This window comes from Squalius cephalus (genome assembly GCF_949319135.1).
Source record: "Squalius cephalus genome assembly, chromosome: 20".
In the NCBI taxonomy this organism is placed as follows: Eukaryota; Metazoa; Chordata; class Actinopteri; order Cypriniformes; family Leuciscidae; genus Squalius; species Squalius cephalus.
In genome coordinates this window covers 20,853,212-20,866,299 of record NC_137141.1, presented here as the reverse complement: position 1 = coordinate 20,866,299, position 13,088 = coordinate 20,853,212, and the positions used below count along the sequence as shown (strand labels likewise).

The 13,088-nt window shown below is 38.4% G+C and overlaps 1 protein-coding gene across 5 annotated transcripts in view; it reads right to left on the bottom strand.

Moving 5' to 3' along the window:
• dlgap2a (discs, large homolog-associated protein 2a) overlaps positions 1-13,088 on the bottom strand; it is a 147,807-nt gene that overhangs the window by 21,809 nt on the left and 112,910 nt on the right. For all 5 annotated transcript variants that reach the window (XM_079852751.1, XM_079852747.1, XM_079852748.1 and 2 more), the window contains 4 exons: positions 8,309-8,502; positions 2,665-2,733; positions 1,898-2,057; positions 876-1,095 (listed from right to left, as the gene is read on the bottom strand). In XM_079852751.1, the coding sequence (XP_079708877.1) occupies positions 876-1,095; positions 1,898-2,057; positions 2,665-2,733; positions 8,309-8,502 (643 nt within the window). The remainder of the gene's footprint in view (positions 1-875; positions 1,096-1,897; positions 2,058-2,664; positions 2,734-8,308; positions 8,503-13,088) is intronic.

The following is a 13,088-nucleotide window of genomic DNA, read 5'->3' as shown; positions in this document are numbered from 1 at the left end:
ATAGGACAAGGTAGAGATCCAAATTGAAAATCTTGAGAGACAAAACACACAGTGGAAGAATAAAAAAGGTCATATCTTAATTTGGACACAATATTACAAAAAAAAAAATTGGATGTTTCACTTTTCACCATTTTATTTTTTGCCACAATATTTGGGGATTGAATTCAATAGGGTTCATATTCTTATGCTCTGAGGCACACCAGCACTTACCTCTGGGTTTTGAAGCCTTACACAAAACAATCACTCTGCAGTAAGCAGTTCACATGCATGCATGCCATGCTACATGTAAAACGATGCATTCATTCAGAAATAACCATTTGAACAGCTTTCCCACTGATCTGAATCTAACTGGGAAACACCATACTCTTCAATGCTTTCATAGGGTTCAACATTTACGCTCTTAATAATTAAGTCATGCAAATTTTATATTCATGAAATTCATGAAATTATGTAATCACTGAGCTAAACGCTTTTGTTTTCAAACTGACATTTTCTTAATTAAATTGCTCATTCATCGTTTTGAAGGTTACAATTGTATTACCAGAAACTGTATTCATAAAAACTGATTTAGGTATGCCTTAAAGCTTTTAAGATCAGAATCAGACTATGTAAAATCAAGTTACTTATCAGTTGGCCATTAACTTTAATAGGACATGTGAGTCAAATTGTAAATAGCAAAAGAACCATCAATTGTATATATATAGCATTCACAGCTTTTGAACTATTTTTGTATTGTTGAAGGCAAACCTAAGTCACTGAATACAGTAAGTAAGTTATCTGGAATACTGCTACTGCCACAACTCCTGCTTTGAGACAAACACAAGCCGAGACCAGACAAAGGTGTGCATGGTTATCCACAAGGAAAGCCCACTTACCTGTGGTGGACCTGATGGTGGAGGTTACAGTTGATGATGTCATGGAGGGGACGCAGTCATCGTCCTGTGAGAATCCAGCCTGGATGGCTCGCAGGTAACTGTGGCTGCGTGTCCTGAAACAGCCCGGCAAGTCCAAAGCATCCATTGCCTGAGACTCCACCTCGCTGAACACGGATTCACACACCGACTCAAACTGTCCATTAACCTCGGTCTCGCTCACCTGCAGAAACAGAAAAACCAAGTCAATATATCACAGCATGTTTCTTCTAACCATCCACCCTTACTTTTTTCATCTGGCTGCTTTCTTCCATTTCCATGGCTTTATTTGCTGTTAGGCCTATATTTATCCCTCAGTCCCAGTGTTCAGTCTAATCTTATCTACACAGGACTGTACAGTACGTGAGATAAAAATTGTGATATTGTCACGGCAGAATCTCTGCAGATCAAACATTAAGTCTTCCTGCAGAAGACGGAGGAAATGAAATGCTTTCTTTAAATCCTTCCCATTCCTGAGCAATAACTGGTTAGATCGACTTGAAAAATCTGAGATGAGCATCTTTGTGATAAAGCGATATATCTAGTCAAGCTGAACTTGCCTGATAGGATTCTTACTAGCCATCAGATTCCCATTTAGCAATCTCTAAAATCCAAGATTGCCATCAAGTTCCATTGAAAGGGAATTATCCTCTAATGACCACAGCAAGCCACTGATGGTGCTTAGAAATCCAGAGCGAGCGAGCGTGTGTGCAAAATGAGGGTCCGAAGAAATAAAAACCATGTTGTAAGACCTCAAGACAAATCAATACAACCCACATTACTTTACTTTCAGAGAGATTTAGATGTTAGAGGCTGATAAATCTGGCTATTTAGAAACAGACAAACACGATAACACTATATTGTATATAAATGGGAAAATGGGGCCTAAATCCTCCGTAAGTGTTGTATTTTTCTGCACTGTTGACGAGTGTGAAAAACCCTAGATTACTTTAAGCTATGTGAAGCCGAGCAGATGTGACTCTCACCTGGCTGACTTGGCTGACGCAACTGGCCTGGCTCAGGGTGCTGACCGCTCTCATGTAGCTCTGGTTCCTGGAGCGGAACTTCGGCGAGTTGTAGTTGGGAGATGGTTCCAGTGTGATGCTGGGATGGATTTCCCTAGAGGTCTGAAGATGGTAGCTTTGACTATGCAGTGAGACATGCAGTGAAGATGACAATGAAAGGAAGAGAAGGTAATAAAAAAGAAAGTGAATTATCTATCTATCTATCTATCTATCTATCTATCTATCTATCTATCTATCTGTCTATCTTATCATTTAATAACAACTAAGGATTACTACATAAAGGATCATGTAACAACTTTTACATTATTTATCTATTTCATTTACAGCCATCCTCTCTTTCTGATTCAATGCAAACTAAAAATGGCATTTCGATTGGCTGTGCTGAAGCATCCAATCAATACAGGAAAATTAAGCACAATGCAAATTAGAGGCTACTTAATGAGCCACTGTACCTGTGCAATACTCAATACTACCAAGAAAAAATACAACATCACATGACTCCCCAAAAGAGAAAGACAGAGGAAAGGAAAAAAAAAAAGAGTAATGCTATTTCACAAAAGTTACTCAAAATACCTTTAAAGAGGTTTTATAAAGAGTTATAAAATTAGTTTTGAGTTGTCTTTACCGAATAACTTGTATTTAATGACTTTTATTTTCTAAGCATGCATCAAAGTCTACACTACCTTTGCAAGTTTTGAGCAGCGAAGTGTGTGTCTGCTCATATTCACCTTAAATCTGCTGTGATATTGGTGAGGTATTTGACCATGTCCCGGCTTGACTTGTCCAAACGGTACGAGCTGTGAACAGAGGTGAAAGACTTTTAAGGGCTGAAAGAAGGATTGAATGACACACCAACAAGTTGATTAGAAAATCTAAATGGTGAAAGTAACAGTTAATAAAATAGTTTCAAACTCTGGTTGTGTCTGTCGGAGTTTGGGATTAGTTAAATAATCTTTCCCGCACAATTCACACTGTAGCTATTCCCCTCTAGGAATATAATCACACTTCCTCCCACTCTCTCTCAACTCCAATCTCCTGAGATCTGCAGAAATGTGCACACAAACACATTCTTGAACCCTCAATGTAGATCGTGGTGACATTTCTGCTGTGAGATTCTGCTGGGCAAGTAAGAAACAGACCACACAAGCAAAGCTCAAATGATTACCATTCAGCTATTGTTTAGTTGCTGGAGAGCCAACAGACAAAACCAAGGCTCATTCGAATCTGAGATCTTAGTAAGACAAGATGGTTGGAGTGCTTGCTGATGAAGTTACAGAGCGTGAAGAGACTCTTCAGGACGCAGGGACGGATTTGATGCTGCTGTTGGTGATGCTTGAGCTCTGAGCTCTGAAAATCAATACAATCAATGTGTCTCCCTCGGATTGCACGGTGTGAGTCCTTCTCTGCTGCTGCGGGGGACATTTCTAAGGCTCTGCCTCATGCTGTAACTACAACACAATCTGAACCTCCACAGTTAAACTGCAGAGGGCAGATGTTTAGCATGTGTAAGCTCATCTCTGCAGGGAGTTTCATTAGAGCTGTATCACGTATTAAGTTATTTTGAATCTTTTTAAAAAAGAAAAGGAAAACGATGCATTAATTTGCCAACACAATGAACTTTTCTCAATGTTCCCAGCAGGTTGTTAAAAATCTAAGCATATTACAAATATACTGGGAGATTGCAAAGGACTCTAAAGCAATTATGAGTGGGTGGCACTCATTTCATGGTGCCAATCGAGACCACAGCACTTTACAGTGCTGTACTGAACTGATGATCTTAACACTGATTGGTGATGAGCTCAGTGTATCTCTTCATTTTGCTGAGCTTCTGCTAGCTGTGTGTCGTCAGCACCCTCTTACAGTCTTCCTATATTCTCTGGGGATTTCCAACAGCGGGTCTCGGCCACGCAGAGATAAATGATGCTGTTTTAAGTGATCAGCTTGCATGCACTCTAAAAGCTTAGCATGCTTTGATATGTTGTCACTGCATCATGACATCCCTTGCCCTGCCAAATCTGCACTGTTCCATCAGAATGTGCTGCTGTTCTTTCCTTAGTGGAAAATGTAGCATTCGATCTGTTCCAAAACATAGTGAGCCAACCTCCAGCATTTTACTGTTTGTAAGACTGCAAAGTTGTTCTAAAAGGATTGGCTAAAGATATTGCAACATTTTATACCTTTTAAAATGGAAAAACAAAAACAAATTATATGCATGCAATTTTTATAATTAAAAACATAAATAAAATATATTGACAGACTCTATATATTTTTGGAGCTGTGGTGTGCTGACTTTTATTTATGTGTTTACTATAATTAATAACATAACAGAGACAATATTGGGTAAATATATATAGGGTACAACAGGGCTAAAGGCACACCGGAGTAAACCCCAAACCTCTTTTAAACCCCAAACCTCTTTTAAATTCTGGTCAGTACTTTTCTTTTGTACTTTTAGTACTTCTCAGTACTAACCGCTTTTGATTTTGTCTTTAATTTGGCTGATTCTTGACGCGAACGCTAACAGCAATGCAAAGTTGATTGTGCGCTAATTTGCTCTAATATTTGATGTTTTTAAAAATGTTTTAAAAAGATTTATGTAACAAATGAGAAGTGATAAAAAATATTGTCTATATCTGTTTTTTTTTCTTCAGTTTTGTTCAAGGTAATTAAAGCAACAGTTTTTCTATAATGAAAGAATATGTAAAAGTATGGTATTTGGGGTAAAAGGCACCCCTGCTGTTGGGGCTATTAATATGATAATAAATAGCTGCCTGACGTTTCCTTTGGTTGACATAACATGGTAAGATTCAGATGGTAAATATATATCAAATTGGGTGTTCACCTTAGAGATAATCACCATATTTATAATGAAATCATCGTATTTAAAAATATGATATCAATCATTTCATGTGAATAAAATATCATCTGTATTTTCTACTACTGTAAAGCTTTATTAAATTATTGAGAGAATGCTTTCAGAATCTTTTTTTTTGAATAATTTTGTTTCTGTATTATTTAAAATGAACTTACTTTAATGACAATATATTTTTTGTACAAAAATGAATGATTTAATTTATCAAAATAAACCAAAAATAGTACAAAGCTAAAGTGATTGTTTTGAACAAGTATTAACTTAGACATTATTAATGCTAAAGCTGGATTTTCTTTGTCACTTGATCCTTCAGAAATTATTCTAATATTCTGAATAAGTGCTCAAAAACATTTTTTATTATTAATGTTGAAAACAGTTGTGCTGCCTAATATTTTGTGAACAAATTAAATTAAGGGTTCTTTGATGAACAGAAAGTTCAGGAAAAACAGCATTTTTTACAAACATAATTTTTCAAGTAAGAATGCAAAAGTCTTTACTGTCCCTTCTGAGCAATGTAATATGGCCTTGTTGAATAAAACTATTAATATCTTTAAGTGCAAGGTTTTGAAACAGAGACATTTGCTGCTTCCGAAAGCTTAGGCGGCTGATTTGTTGCCTTGCTGCTTTAATCAGGCATGACTATGAAGGCAGCGTTTGCGCATGAAGATACTTCACAAAACTGATTTCAGACAAACTTCAGAGGCAGTGTAAAGTTTTAATGATCTACAACAAAATAGAGAGAGCTTTGGTGATAACTAAGCAAATATTTAATAACTATAACTATAACAAATATAGGTAAAAAAATTACATTTTGTGCAAATGTACAACAAACTGACCACCACCCGCATATTGTCAGATGCCATATTTATTTTTTAGCTGAACTGTCACAGGATTGAATGCTCAGGATTGTGGGATATCAAAGGCAGCAAATGATTCATCTATGCTGTTTTCAAAAATCCATTAGATAAAGGTATCTCAGTAGACAGGATACCTTGAGTAGAGCGATCACTGGATTCAGACCTGCCTTATTGCCGTCCTACCTCTGTATTCGGACGCAGCCATTGAGTTTTCAGCGTATCAGTAATCTACAATCAGTAAGGGCAATCAGAAATGCTTAAGCATGCATCACACAAGATGGAAGATCAACAAGAGCATATTTAGGCAGATTGCTGGCCTACAACATCATCCTGCACATGTTGTTTGGAGCTGATCAGATGGCCTGTTGAATCTTAAGCTTGTCTTCTCAAGTTTGATTTTCATAACAGAAAGCAACAGTGGGTGACTCATTTCCTCTAGATTCAATAGCTCGGTTTGAATAGACAAAAAGTGCCAGAACACGGCCCAACATTTAGTTTGTTTGTGCAGAATCATTTCTTGAGTGACTGCTGAGACGTGGATCAAAGGATCTCCAAAGGAATGAGCATTAATTTTAGATCACAGTGAACTCACACTAAACTAACAGAATGAGAGTTTAACAAAATGATATCACAGTGGTCTCATATGGTGAGCTCACAGCATGAGTGCACTGTGAACTCACATTGTGATCACAGTATGAGTGTATCCCGTAAGTTCACAGTTTGAGCACATAGTGAGTGGGCTGTGACCTCACATTGTGACCACATCAGTATCCTGGGAACTCATGGTGAGATCACTGTGAGATTAAATGGTTGACTAGGTTGGCTTTCCGCTGCGCATGAAGAAAGTTTTACGGATAAATATATTCTTCTTGGTAGAGATTACATTTCAACACGTTTAAACATAAATCAGTCACGTACTTAAAGTCCCCCTGTGGTAAAAATCCAGCTTTTAATGTTGTTTATATGTCTATGTGGTGTTTTAAATAAGCTTTAAGACAAACCATGTGCAAATTCATGTCAACACCATTGCTGAGTATTTTCTCCACTGCAGAACCAAAGACAGTCTCAAAAACACAGTTTTGAAATCGCTGGTGTTTCTGACTTCACAAACTACCTTGTAACCAATCAGGTCAACGTGTGATCGTCAATGAGTGGATCTCTGAGCTGGTGCGAGTGAGTGGAGGCGGGGCTAATTTGCATATCCATAGAACCGCGTATACTAAATGAGGCAAGGGTGTAGAGTTACATTCAAGCTATTTTAAGGCATGAAATATCCTATCCATAAATTTCCTTTTCAAGGAAAAAACTTTTGTAAACTTTTTGTAATTTTGACGATCAAAGATGAGTTTTAAGGGATAAAATTATTGGGGGACTTTAAGACAGATTTTAACACTTTTTATACTTAGATCTAATCATCTTACCCATAAAGATATTAATTGCTTCTTTTCTTAAAATGGCAACAAAAAACAGCTCTCTGGAGAATGAATGAGGTCTACTTTTATTAAAGGGACTGTGAAATTCTTAAAAGTAGCCAGTGCTAATAATTTCTTACCTGAATGTGACGCTAACTTACAGTGTAGCTAGAAATAATGGGACACATCTTTATGTGGAATCCCTGCCGCCTTACAATCTTAATACTGTATAAATATACTTTTTCATAATACATGATGAATGCACTGTTCCATGCACCTACTCAAGGGAAGAGCTCATTTGATGTGCTACACTCTCTTTCATTAGATGTACTTTGAGAGAGGCAGTCTTGCCAAATTTATAACATCATGTTTCAGAGCTCTGCATAATGGTGTACAGCCCCTGTAATACAGAGCAGAAAATAATCCTCACGTCTGGGGGAGAACAAAGGCACCAGGTGGTATTGTGCGAGAGAGCGAGTGCAGTGTAACAGGAATATCCCAAATTCAATGCTGGCAGAAAATGGTACAATATCTGGAATTTTTACAAAAACTAGGATAAAAATATTCAAAACTTTAACTTCTTTGTGTGCTTGAAATGTATACACGTGAAACAAAATGAATGTGACTTTTTTTGTTAGCAGATATTACTGAAAGTTTAGCTTATTTATGATGTATATTTAGCATCTAGCATTCAATATTCAGTGCCTGACATGACCAGCAGACTGTAGAAGGCTCTTGCCTTAGTCAGAGATGTCTGACTCACACTTGCTTTCTATAATAAACAGGATTGCTTTTTGATATGAAGAACGCAGATGCAGAGAGTTCAGTTGCAGCAGGTGTCAGTGTGTACTGAATCACTTTCAGCAGCTTATATGATTATATGCGTGTTTGTCATCTTAATTGCTTCAATTTTTCACTCAAATGTACCGGTATTGCTAGATGCCGGTTTCAAGAGGTAAACCAGCCTGTCCCGTTTTCATACCGAGAGAGTCTATAATGTTCAATCTGTGATGTGACTGCAAATCTTTCATGATGGCTCATAAAAACTCATTTGCATATTCAACAAAAAGGATCTCACATGTCGCAGAATGTGGGCCTCTGTGATTGGGGATAAATAACTGGTTAATGATTGCATGCCTGTTTTCTGCTTTATGACTTTGTGCATTAATCACTCTAATCTCTGATTAGATGGGCTTTCTAATGAGATTCATGGGCTGATCAAAGTTCCTACCTCTGGTCTGAAAGTTGTCTCTGCAGCACGGATTTGACGAGCGCGTCGGGTCGCACGCTTTTCTGAGGGGAGTTTTTAGGGCTGCCGTCAGAGTCTCCGCTGTCCTGATCGCCCATGGCTTTAACATAACTGCTGCTCCGCATCCTTCTGCATGGGATCTCCTCATCTCTCCCTCCCCATTCATCCTGAGGGACCTGTGCGTACACACATACTGTTTTCATATGACAGATATATAATTATAAGTTATTAAAGCATAGACACACCTACCCCACATACATATATATTGTCACAAAATACTGCATGTTGGACAGAAGGATAAGAAAGATAGAGTTGTTAGAAAATCTGTTCCCTAGTACCTCTGTTCACCTACTATTTGTAAAGAAAAAAAAACCTTTTTGTTTTTGACCCTTTTCTGTCAAGGCTCAGGTTTGATCGCTCTTTTTGTTCTCTTTTCTCAGCACTCAGCTGATCGCATTCTGCAATTAGCCTGTTTGCCTCCTGGAAATCTCTGGTCTTGGACAGTTCTCCTGGTTTTGACCATCTGACCTGGTTCTGGTTTTGGAGTCTGGGTTATCAGTACACTGCTGGCCTGCTTGGACTGTCTTGCCATTCTGATTATCAGCCTGATCTAAACTGTGAGCTTGGATAGGCCTCTTGTTTGATCTCTCTGTTCGTCTGACCTCGACTCTCGCCTCACGATTGGATAATATATATGCTGGTGGACTGATCTGGATTTCGACCCCAGCCTGTTTGACTTTCCCTTTGCCCACAGCCCAGAGTTGGTTCTGAGAACTTTAAGTGAAAATGGAGCACCTTAAAAAGTAGATATGTCTGTTTACGAAGCAGTCAGCAAGACCAAGAAAATAAGAACAGCGTATGCAGTAAACGGCCGGATGCTCATTAAAACAGAGTCCAACACAATTCATTGCCAACACCGCTAACATGGTGACATTGTCACGACTGTTATCCATCACCTATACTGGCTGACATTTAATTCTTGGCACTTTCCCCAACAACATCTTCACAGAAACCACTTATCACAGACTAACTTTACATGTGGACAGTGACTGAGTAATATTACCATGTTGTCATGATCTCTCTTCTTGTGAATGGACAATGTCTCATTGAGATCTGATAAGTGACTGAACGATCACATGTCAGAAACAAGGCACTGACATATTTATGATGTGTCATTCTTTCACACTAGCAGAGAACAATTTTGTCACCTAGCAACCGTTCTCATCCTCATAACCTTCATAACACTACTTTACATTAGTACTCTGAAAACATCCTCTCAGACCAACACATCTCCACATTTGTTCCACACTCCTGTTGTTCAAAACTCTTTTTTCAGTGGAACATAAAAGGAGGATCTGGAAGTACTGTGCTGGTCACTCTTTTCCATGTCACTACATTGAACAGAGAACAGAGATTTCAAAGCTTTCAAAAGGAACCCCAAAATCACCATAAAAGTGATCCATATGACATTCCAAGTAATTCTATAGGTTTGAATAAAAAGCCATCTTAAATTTAATTTGCTATTCAATGAAGATCTTCTTGGAACATTCATAAAAGTTCAAACAATTTATTCTTCTTACACTACTATTCAAAAGTTTGGGGTAAGATTTAAAAAAAAAAAAAAAAAAAAAAAAAAAATACTTGTGACAAGCAGGGCAGGTAGCGTGACTGATAATGAGCGTCACCTGCGCGCCGCACCTGCCTTGTATCTCTCACAGAGGAGCTACGGAAGCATAAAAGGAGGACCGTTGACAGTGAAGGACGAAAGAGGACCAGGCCTGGACTTTACATTACGTTTTGTTAATGTGTGTGCAGCAGTCGTCCGTGAAATGTAACTATGTGAAATGTTCGCCGGTTCCCACCTCCTTCTTCCCTTATCAACATACCTTTTTACAATACTTTTTTTTAGGTGCTGTTCTTTTGAACTTTCTATTCATCAAATAATCCTAAACTGTTTACAACATTAATAATAAGAAGAAATGTTTCTTGAGCAACATATATATAACAATATATACAGTGAGGAAAATAAGTATTTGAACACCCTGCTATTTTGCAAGTTCTCCCACTTAGAAATCATGGAGGGGTCTGAAATGGTCATCGTAGGTGCATGTCCACTGTGAGAGACATAATCAAAAAAAAAAAATTCCAGAAATCACAATGTATGATTTTTTAACTTTATTTGAATGATACAGCTGCAAATAAGTATTTGAACACCTGAGAAAATCAATGTTAATATTTGTTTCAGTAGCCTTTGTTTGCAATTACAGAGGTCAAACGTTTCCTGTAGTTTTTCACCAGGTTTGCACACACTGCAGGAGGGATTTTGGCCCACTCCTCCACACAGATCTTCTCTAGATCAGTCAGGTTTCTGGGCTGTCGCTGAGAAACACGGAGTTTGAGCTCCCTCCAAAGATTCTCTATTGGGTTTAGGTCTGGAGACTGGCTAGGCCACGCCAGAACCTTGATATGCTTCTTACAGAGCCACTCCTTGGTTATCCTGGCTGTGTGCTTCGGGTCATTGTCATGTTGGAAGACCCAGCCTCGACCCATCTTCAATGCTCTAACTGAGGGAAGGAGGTTGTTCTCCAAAATCTCGCAATACATGGCCCCGGTCATCCTCTCCTTAATACAGTGCAGTCGCCCTGTCCCATTTGCAGAAAAACACCCCCAAAGCATGATGCATTGCTACCACCCCCATGCTTCACAGTAGGGATGGTGTTCTTGGGATGGTACTCATCATTCTTCTTCCTCCAAACACGTTTAGTGGAATTATTACCAAAAAGTTCTATTTTGGTCTCATCTGACCACATGACTTTCTCCCATGACTCCTCTGGATCATCCAAATGGTCATTGGCAAACTTAAGACGGGCCTTGACATGTGCTGGTTTAAGCAGGGGAACCTTCCGTGCCATGCATGATTTCAAACCATGACGTCTTAGTGTATTACCAACAGTAACCTTGGAAACGGTGGTCCCAGCTCTTTTCAGGTCATTGACCAGCTCCTCCCGTGTAGTTCTGGGCTGATTTCTCACCTTTCTTAGGATCATTGAGACCCCACGAGGTGAGATCTTGCATGGAGCCCCAGTCCGAGGGAGATTGACAGTCATATTTAGCTTCTTCCATTTTCTAATGATTGCTCCAACAGTGAACCTTTTTTCACCACGCTGCTTGGCAATTTCCCCGTAGCCCTTTCCAGCCTTGTGGAGGTGTACAATTTTGTCTCTAGTGTCTTTGGACAGCTCTTTGGTCTTGGCCATGTTAGTAGTTGGATTCTTACTGATTGTATGGGGTGGACAGGTGTCTTTATGCAGCTAACGACCTCAAACAGTTGCATCTAATTTAGGATAATAAATGGAGTGGAGGTGGACATTTTAAAGGCAGACTAACAGGTCTTTGAGGGTCAGAATTCTAGCTGATAGAGAGGTGTTCAAATACTTATTTGCAGCTGTATCATACAAATAAATAGTTAAAAAATCATATATTTTGATTTCTTTTTAGATTTTTTTTTTTTAGATTATGTCTCTCACAGTGGACATGCACCTACGATGACAATTTGAGACCCCTCCATGATTTCCAAGTGGGAGAACTTGCAAAATAGCAGGGTGTTCAAATACTTATTTTCCTCACTGTATATTCAGATAGAAAACAGTTATTTTAAATTGTTATAATACTGTATTTCACAATATTACTGTTTTTACTGTATACAATCAAATAAATGCAGCATAAGAGTCTTTCAAAAACATTAAAAAACAGTTTACTGAATCACTGATCTGGTCACAGTGGTTAACAGCTCACTGGAGGTGATGATTATTATCGACTTAAATTTTGGTCGACAAGTAGCCTGGGTTTCCCCATACTGCCTTGCTCGCAGCGCGATTTCATTTCATCTCAATGAGATGTGGTCTGACGTTAGCCAGGCTAGTCGACAAGCACAATTCTTAAAAATGTTCTTTCTACTACAGAAAGAAAGTCAAACAAGTTTGGAATGACATGAGGGTGAGTAAATGACAATTATAGATATATATTTTTTTTAAATAATTATTTTAACATAAAAAAAAATAGTGCTTCAAAGTACACAATTGTTAGTGAATGCAACACATTTCATTAAGGATTTGAATCAAGTGAACCACAGTATACAGTTGTAATCAAAATCATTCAACCCCCATTGCAAATCAGGTTTATTGGCAAAATTTACAGACTTTCAGCTGTTTGCAAAGAACAAATCAAAGTAGCTCAACACAACAAATGTTTAAAGAGGTTTCCCCAAATTCTATTGGAAATGCCCACTTTTAATGACTTCTGCAGTCTCAAAATTATTCAACCCCTTCATGGCAAGCATCTTTAGTACTTAGTAGAACACCCTTTTGTTGTTATGACCTGTTATGACTACTTCAATGAATCCATCTTGCCTTCCACATACTGCAGGTTTCCAGTGCCAGAGGATGCAAAGCAGCCACAGAGCATCACTGAGCACCACCATGCTTAACTGTAGACAGTGTTCTTTTCAGCATATGCTTCATTCTTCTTCCTCCAGACATACCACTGATCCATAGGGCCGAAACGTTCCAGTTTTGTTTCATCGCTCCACAGATCACAGAATCCCAAAACTTATGTGTATTATTTATATGATTTTGAGAAAATTGGAGCCAACTTTTCTTGTGTCAGCTCTTGGGTCAGTAGTGGTGCACGTCTTGGAGTTCTGACATGCGTTTAGTACGCGCCTTACTGTGTAAGCTGAAACCTCAGTGCCTGTTGCCACCAA